At 36.5% G+C, this 9012-nt stretch overlaps 1 protein-coding gene across 1 annotated transcript in view; it reads right to left on the bottom strand.

Moving 5' to 3' along the window:
* The window catches only part of LOC307058296 (putative RNA-binding protein Luc7-like 2), a 40680-nt gene continuing 31668 nt past the window's right edge, over positions 1–9012 (bottom strand). The window contains exons 7-9 of the mRNA XM_079711763.1: positions 7703–7732; positions 3907–4098; positions 1–271 (exon numbers count right to left, since the gene is read on the bottom strand). Of these exons, the coding sequence (XP_079567889.1) occupies positions 94–271; positions 3907–4098; positions 7703–7732 (400 nt within the window). The 3' untranslated portion in view covers positions 1–93. The remainder of the gene's footprint in view (positions 272–3906; positions 4099–7702; positions 7733–9012) is intronic.

Here is a 9012-nt window from a genome sequence, read left to right as displayed (position 1 = left end):
ACTGCTCACTGTGTCACCCTGAACAGCTGTAAACTAAACAATAGTATGTAACTCCAGAGGAAGCTTAAGGATTGAGGATATGTACACAGCTAATTATATCTCCCCTGCTTCGCGCTCTTCAGAGCTCCTCCTGTCTTCTGATCTGCCATTAGCGCTCTCATAGGACCGCTTCTTATCTTTTCGATCTCTGTCACGAGGTGATCTGTCTCTTGAATTCCTGTCTCTGTCACGTGATGCTAAGTCTTGTTCTCTGAATCTCTCTTTTGAGGATCTGAAAAATATTAATTTGAGGAGCAAAATGTGTTGGGAAACCCAAAATCCAAATGAAAGAATCGGATAAATATTAAGGTACTGATTAGCTGAAGATATACAGAATGCATCCAAGAAAAGAGCACTACTGTATTTGATAAGGGTACTAAAACAAAGAGATGGGTGAAGACAAATAGCTAAGGGTCAAAAAACATGAGCCAAAATGATTTACAGGACATTCTCATTACCTTAGAGGCAACCCTAAAGCTTCTCCAGTTCATAGCAAACATATTTAATATAAAAATAATATATAGACAATACCTTAAAGATGTTATCCAATATTTTAAGAATATATAATAGAATGTAGATTCCCAATCAGATGGAAATCAGTGGCTTAGGACAGGGGGTCAGGAACCCTTTTCTCTTTGCTGTCTGCCCAGAGGGATAAATATTTTAGATGTTGCAGGTCATGTGAGTGTGGTATACTCTTCCTTTTCTTTTTGTCAACCCCTTAACAATATAAAAACCATCATCCATAGCTCCCTGGCTGTATAAAAACAGGCTGTGGAGCCACATTTGGCCTGCAGGCAACAGTTTGCCAACACTCAGGTAAGAGAACTACTCAATGATATGGCTTTAAGCAACCATTTATTATTTTAAAACTCTGCTTTATTCCTGCTGAGTTAGCTCATTCAACCGACAGAAAAAAATCAGAAGACAGAGAAAGATGATCACACTGTAATAAATCTTGATTAACTGTAACGGTTTAATACCACCTTTCCATTCCCATACCCAAGTCAAGAAGAAAGGTAATAAGCTCATACCAGAGATTCAATCAAAAGGAAACCCAAAGGACATTAGGGGATCAGAATTAATATGGAATCTTTGACACCTTCAACATCTAGAATAAATCAGTAACATATTACATTTATTTGGTTCTTCACAGGTGACACGGTACTTTTACATAATTCTCTCACTTAACCCACGTTCAGAATTAGGATCTGAGGTCTGATTAAGTAATACTTTCAACTTCTAAGGCAGGGGAAAATGTACTACCCTACTACCCAGTTTTAGAAATACAGTTAAAAAGGATTAAACCGAAAAGGTTGAAAGATTAAATGTCAATTTCTGGCATTCTACTTAATTAAGGTTTTAATAAGCTTAATTTAAAAATAATGTGTTAAATCATACAGTGCACATTCCTATCCATGTCTTTGTAGGAATGGAATATGAAGAGAGACGATTGAGATGATGCCTAAGAATAAGGACACACATTGCCGGTAAGTCCCAGAGAAATAATAACAAACTGTTAAGTATCAATTAGTATTTTGCCAGAGATTACAGTGTCCTTATTACAGAAGCAGTTTTCACTCAGTATTTCACTCAAACTACCAATAATCCTGATGAAGCAAGCACCCTTCTACTAAGTAGATAAGGAAAGACAGGAGGGGTAATTAGATAATTTGGCCAACGCCACTTTCATCCAAGTAGTCTGACTCTGAAGTCTGCACTGTATGTGTCTGAACACAGCAGGCAGCAGAAAAATGCAAACGGTCCTCATTTACCAAGGGTAACTGTTACCCGGAAAGGCCACAAGCAGAATCTACTTATATTGGAGACCAGTATCTCACAGCTGGAGCAGGAGAACGGCAAGTTATAAAAGACCTTTAACTGGGGCTTACCTTGAAATTTAAACTCAACCACTATGTAGCAATAACTTGATATTCTCTTTTATACAGTAACTGTAGACTGTAGTAATTGTCTGCTAATTTTTGGCAAAAAAACAAAATATTGCTTTGAAAAAGTAATTTGAGTATCAAGATTAGAAGTGCTCTTGGGAACAGAAAGAATTTTACAAAAATAACCCTCTTTATTAACAACATGCTGAAAATACTAGATGAGGGGTGTCAGGTGGTATGGTGGAGAAATTTCCTATGTATCTTCATTAACAGAGGAAACATTAGGGACTAGGTCCCAGAAGAGGAGACTTCATGCCCATCTCTCCATCCCTACCACCAAAAACGACATTTAAGAGTTCAGAGACATCAGAAAAAAATGACAGGTAGCCAAGTTGACAAGAGAAATTATCTAGACCTACCAGCCAGCAAAATGATTCTTAAAATTTACAGTGCAGGTAAGATTCCTGAAGAATTGTTTTAAATGTATTTTTCTGGACACTGTACTGTGTGCCTAGTTTTAAGAATGAGATAAGTGGCCTAGAATCACACCATGCGGAGCTCTGCCCTCATAAATTCCCTGCTCATTCTCTGCATTTGCCTATAATACCCAGAATATTTTTCCTACCTGGTTTTACCAATCGGATTATACCCACTCTAGGTTTTAGGCTATTCCATGAAGCCATTTTTTATTACTCTGGTACTTCCCTCATCTAAGCTCCTGTATTATTTACTCTGATATCCAGTTTAGCACTTTGTTAGTGCTCATTATTGTCAAAGATGTTATTAGTCCTGTGTCCTAACTCACTTGAATAAAGCTGCTCAACTACATTATACTTATTTTTTTAATACAGTAGAAAGTATACAATTATTACTGATTTAAAGTCACCTGAAGAACTACATGGTTTTCTAAGATTAAATGTTCTCACCAAAAACAATAAAAATATATGTGAGGTGACGGAGGTGTTAACTAACTAGACGGAAGGAGTCCTTTCACAAGGTATGTGGAGAGCAAATGACCACAATGCGCACTTCACGTGTCTTACAACTTACTTTGTCAATTATGCCTCAGTAAAGCTGGGGGTGGGGGAGGGAACCTACTTGGAACAAGGCAAGAATATACGGAATAAATAAAAGAGCCTATTATATCCAGCGCAGTTTGTGAGCAGTTTCGGGGAGTGGCTAGCTGAGGGGGAAAAAAAAAATCTGCAGAAAGCTGTTAAAAATTTATCACGGACTTTATGTGGAGTAATCCATAGAAAACTTAAGATTAACAGATACTAGGCACTCAAAAAATGTTTCTGTTCCATAGAAATGACCTGGCTTAAGGGCCATAATGGGACCTGAGAAGTTCGGGGAGCTTGGTCTATACAGACCATGAGTGCTTAAGGCTCCACCACATTCTAATCCTTTGTCCTGATTAGATATTCAAGTCCTTAAAACATACCTCACCCTGGGTCTGCTCTCCTTGCACGTTTTGAATTTTCATGCCAATGACGTCTAACTTCCTTTAAAATTCTGAACCTGCCCTGCCCAACTGTATATAACAATGCATATCTATAGTGCAGAATAAACAAGAATATACTGAATGTGTCTGCTCTGAAAAAGTACACCAGCTCAAAGAAGTTTAGAAAACAGTAAGTCAGACAACTCTTAATGAAAGGACTTCTCAGAGTCCCTAATTCACCAATACATACTGGAAAAGCTCTAACAGTATTGGTACCTAAAATTATTTGCCCATAAAGTACTTTTTCCCAAGACACACTAAGCAGAGAAAAGCAATAACCTCTGCACATATTGGTTCCAATTTCTTACTCTTGCTCATAAGTATATTCTTTCTGAACTACCCATATAATCAGGAAAAAAATGTTATACACTCACACACAAATGTGTACAAATTAGCAGATGCCAAGTTCAAACCACTAGTATTCCAAGTCTAAACCGTAAAGGTAGTTCCATATCCTCCTATGGACCTCAGTACCTCCTCCTGGATCGCTCTCTGCTCCTGTCTCTAGAACTGTGCCCACTTCTCTGGTGGCTGCGGCTGCGACTACGGCTGCTGGAGCGGGACCTGTGGCGATGGCGTTTCTCCCGGGATTTGGATCGAGTTCTCCTTTTCCGTTCCCGTGACATGGAGCGAGACCTATGTCTGCGATGCTCTCTGGACCTGGATCTACAAAAGATATTTAGTTTTTAGCTTTGTTGGCACTACATTTCTCATTTACTAAAAGGCTTTTACTAAAAGTTTCTCTTTAAAGAGAAACTATCCCTCAGTAGCCTTACTTAATGCCAATAGTATTTCAAATCAGCTAAATCTATGCTAAAATGAATTGCTGGTATATTAATAAGTACATACTAGAATTTTGAAATAAAAATTAAACATTAGTTCTCAGAGGTCAGTCAGTGTTGTATAAATTTACATCAGGAATATTTTTTATGAAGGAAACCATCTGTAACACTACTACATGCCAGGGATTGTATTATCTAGATGCTTTACGGACAATTTCATTTAAACTTCTAAGATTTTTAGTACACTTTAGAAACAAAGTATGTACCTGATGAACATGGACAGAAAGGAGGAGACACATGAGAAAGAATATTGTTTAGGATAAAGTTACTAACTTGCTGAATTGGAAAGGTTATATGACCACTGAAATAAGTTTAAATGCCCACAATGCGCCTTGTCAGTGTAATCAAAACAGTTAAGACAGTTCTCTATTCAAGTATTACATAATTTATTTGGGAGAAAAAAATTAACATGCATAAATCATTTTAGAGAACTTTAACTGCAAAAAAAAAAAAAGTATTTACTTTTTTTTTGTAGGTGTACAGAGAAGGAAAAACACTTCTGTAGCCTCCACTGGGTCACAAAACTAACTTGTGTATTGTGTCTGCGGCCAGGATGGGGATGGCATATATAGAGGACGTAAAACATTTGAGGGAAAACAACGGGGAAGAAAGGTATGAATTTTGTTAACAGCCACTTTAAAAGTGATGGAAACATTCTAAACTGGATTGTGACAGCTGTACAAATTTACTGAAAATCATTAACCAAGCACACTTAAATGGGTAAACTTATGGTATGGTGTGTAAATTAAACCTCAGTAAAGCTCTTTTAAAAATTAAGTCACTTTAAAGAATGAGGTATTTAATCAAATTATGAGAAGAGTAAGTTCAAAAGCACATTATTCAGATGATGTAATTTACAAATTGAGTTTATTTTCAAATGATTATCTTGTTAACGTTTAAAACTATTCAGCTTATATCAACATTATATTCAAAGAAAGGACATATTGTGGACCTAGTATCAACCACAGCTGAATAGAGTACTTTCACAATTAAATATTTCTGAAAAGAAACAGAGGGAAAAGATAAAATTCATTCCATACAAGTTTTTATCAAATGATATTTTCTTTTATCACTCACTTTGAGCTATTATAACAAATTATTTCTCCCAACGCGTAATTTCATTTTACTAGATTAGACAATAATCGTCTAGTAAAACCATTTACTGGGTGTCTACTGCACTGCTCTAGGTACTGGGGAGACTGAGCAGCAAATAAAGTCCTTAACCTCAGGGAGCTTATACTCCGGAAAGAGGCCTACACAGATACGCAGGCAGTAAATAAAGATAGGTCAAGGAATAAAGAAATGATATATTAAGAAGGGTAAAAATGCAGAACGAAACGAGGTGGTCATCTTTTGTACCAAATAGGCAGGAAAGGCTTTTCTTATAAAATCCCATTTAAGCAGAGATGAAATGAAGTAAGGAAATCAGCTAATCAGCCAGCTCAGAGAAGACTGCTTCAGGTAGGGGGAACATGGGTGCAAAGGCCCTGAAGTGAGAGAAAGTTCAACATGTCAAAAGAATAGAAGAAACCCTTTTGGCTGCAATGAAATTAGCAAGGCAGAGTAATATTAAGAGTCTAACAAGCAGGATGACCAAGTACTTTGTCATTCAAACCAGGATGGTCTCCACATTAAATTATACAGAGGGAAAGGGGGAGCTATTAATAAATATGCTGAGACAAGAAATAAACTGTAACTACCCTAGGGCACACTGATCACTCTATAAAGCCATGGTGAGGATTTCAACCTCTCCTAGGAATGAAATAGAATTACCTTTAGAGGGTTTGAAGACAGGGCTGATAGGCTCTATTTCACTTTTTAAACAATTCATTCTGGCCGATATGTAAAAAACAGACTGAGGCGAAGGAAAGTGGACAACAGAAACAGAAATTAAGAAATTGCTTAAGAGGCTGTTGTAAATAGTGAGGTAAGAAGTGGCTTGGACTAGAGTAGTAGAAATTAAATTTCTGGCCTGAATATCTAAAGATGTTTTATGTACAAAGAGTTTAAATCTCTCTTCAACGAAGGGAGAAGCTTGCATTAACCAACCGGTAAAAAAAGAACAGTATCATCATTTAATATTTCTACTTCTCATCCTGGATTGAAAAACTCAACAACAATATAAATTAGCTGACACAACTGGTCCTGTTTAATGCCTTAGTTTTTTTAGTGTTTTAACACTGAAAGATGCTAAAAAGTAGTTAAGGGACATCTAATAGAAACAAGGTTTTTCTTTCGTAACAAATGCTCTAGTTTATAGGGAAAAAGTTCTTGGGAAACAGTTACTCTTCAGTCAAGAATACTCAGAAGGTTTCAAAAAAGAAGATGTGATTTGAATAAGGAATGGTAGGATTTGAAAAAAATGAGAAAGGGCATTCTGCGTAGGCATGGACTCAGGAGAAAGGGTCAGGGGACTTCCCTGGTGATGCAGTGGTTAAGAATCCGCCTGCCAATGCAGGGGACACGGGTTCGAGCCCTGGTCTGGGAAGATCCCACATGCTGCCGAACAACTAAGCCCTGCGCCACAGCCACTGAGCCTGTGTCCAAGAGCCACAACTACTGAAGCCCACACGCCTAGAGCCCACGCTTGGCAACAAAGAGAAGCCACCGCGATGAGAAGCCCGCACACCACAACGAAGAGCAGCCCGCATGCAGCAAGGAAGACCCAAGCCAGCCAAAAATAAAATAATTTTAAAAAAAAGAAAGAAAGGCTCAGGACAGGAATGAGAGAACAGCAAGTGAAGAACTAAGAAGGATGAAGTGCACCGTGTTTCCTCACCTTAGAAAGAGAAAAATCGTCAGAAACTAGTAAAAACTGTATTAAAAAAAGAAGCTTCAAAAAGCCCACAAATATTAGTGCCAAAGGTCAAAACAAAGTGTTATCTTATCCTCTTCCTAGTTAAAGGGGCATTTTAAAAATGCCCCTTTAAAGCTTTTTGGGATCACTGTACAAGGGGAGAAGTAATAAACTCAAAGTCTAGATTGGGTGCAAACTAAACATTTTCATTTCCCCCTTAATTAACTCACCATGGATTCCCTCATTCAAAATGTATCCAACTATTTATTTATATTTTGAACAGGTACAACCTCTCAAGGTGTTTCTTAGATATACCACCCAAATTGATTTTTAAAAATAAATCCCGTCACATGTTTACTCTGAGCTTCTAAAGAAGATTTTAATAAAATAGCCTGAAATATTTTTAGCTTTCTCTATAACTCCAGGGCACTTTGTGATTTTACTCTGATAAAACTAAATTGTAGCTCATGAGTATCTTCTGACCAACTTCTCAAATGACACTGCTCAAATGTGAGCTACGAAAGAATTAAGAGTACTAATTAATTCTCATTCATTTTAAGAAAGATATTTAATCTATAAAAAACTACCTTTGGAAAACACAGCTTCACAACTTATCTTGTATAATACCTACCTTTTAGGATTCTTGCTATGTGATCGAGACCTAAAAAAAAAAATCTATTTTTAGAAAGGTAACTATAAAAAAGGAAGAAAAGGTACAATGTACTGTTAAAATTACATCCTCACTTCTAATTTTTATATTAATTTTATAAATATAAGGCTTGTATGTATGTACACAAATTTTTCCAAAAGGCACCACAAACTTTACAGACTTCCCCACTTTGGCATACCCCTTAACCAGGCTACCTGGCTCTAAAAAAAAGAATATGCTCCTAGAAGACTAAAACAACACAACTCACTAAATCTCCAAAAACCACCTCCCAACCTGGAAAAAATTCTTTGTTATTTGTATCTCTGTCATTTCTTCTTTCCCTCAGGGAACAGAATAAAATTCCTAATCTGTGAGACAATACTTTGTAAATTATCACCTCATACTATAATCCCTAGAACACTGAATTCAATCATACAATGTTTCTTAATATGACATACAATACTCATATAAAGTACTCTTCATATTTCCTAGCACACAATTAAAGCTCAACAGACAGTAATAGCTAATATTACGGTTACTGGGAAGTCACGGGGGGTTTTGGTGGAGAATATATACCATGGTTGCAGCATGACTTCGGATTTAGCCTGATGTAAGTAAATCTTAACTGTTTCCATCACTCACTATCTGTGTGGCCTGGGCAGATTATGTATCTTCCCTCAGCTTAGTCTGTCATTTGCAAAAGAGGGATAGTAATAAAAATTTCACAGGGGGCTTTCAAGTATCCGATGAATATAGGTAAATTCTTAGTGCAGTGGCTGACACATAATAAGCATCAAGTGACAGTAATTTTTATCATTATCCTTTTAAATACCATAGTTGGAATCCCATTTTGTGTGTCATTTTGTACTTACTAGTATTTTCCTCATCTTCCATACTTAGGTCCTCAAGTTCACAGATAGTTAAAAAAAAAATTTTTTTTAACATTTCTGAAACAGTGTTAACATTTTATAACCAATGTTAAAGGCAATTTGCCATTTGTCATTAAAGGAGTAAGATGTGATGTACTTTCTCATTATCTTTACATATGTGAAAATGTAGTCCTGCAAAGAATTTTTTTTCTCATTTGACTATCACCTCAGTTGAATAGTTTATACTAGTGGCACTATATTCTGTTGAATTTTAACTTAAACTGAGATTTCAAATACCATTCATATTGTCTTAAATATTACAATACTGGGCAATATTCCCACAGAAACTTAGTATACGCAAAAGAGAACAGAGACTAAGCTCTGAGGTAAAATTTACCAGTAAATGAAGAACATATATATCAA

The sequence above is a fragment of the Hyperoodon ampullatus genome (assembly GCF_949752795.1).
Source record: "Hyperoodon ampullatus genome assembly, chromosome: 9".
NCBI lineage: Eukaryota > Metazoa > Chordata > Mammalia > Artiodactyla > Ziphiidae > Hyperoodon > Hyperoodon ampullatus.
Note: the sequence above shows the minus strand (reverse complement) of the source record. Positions and strands in the feature narration are given on the sequence as shown.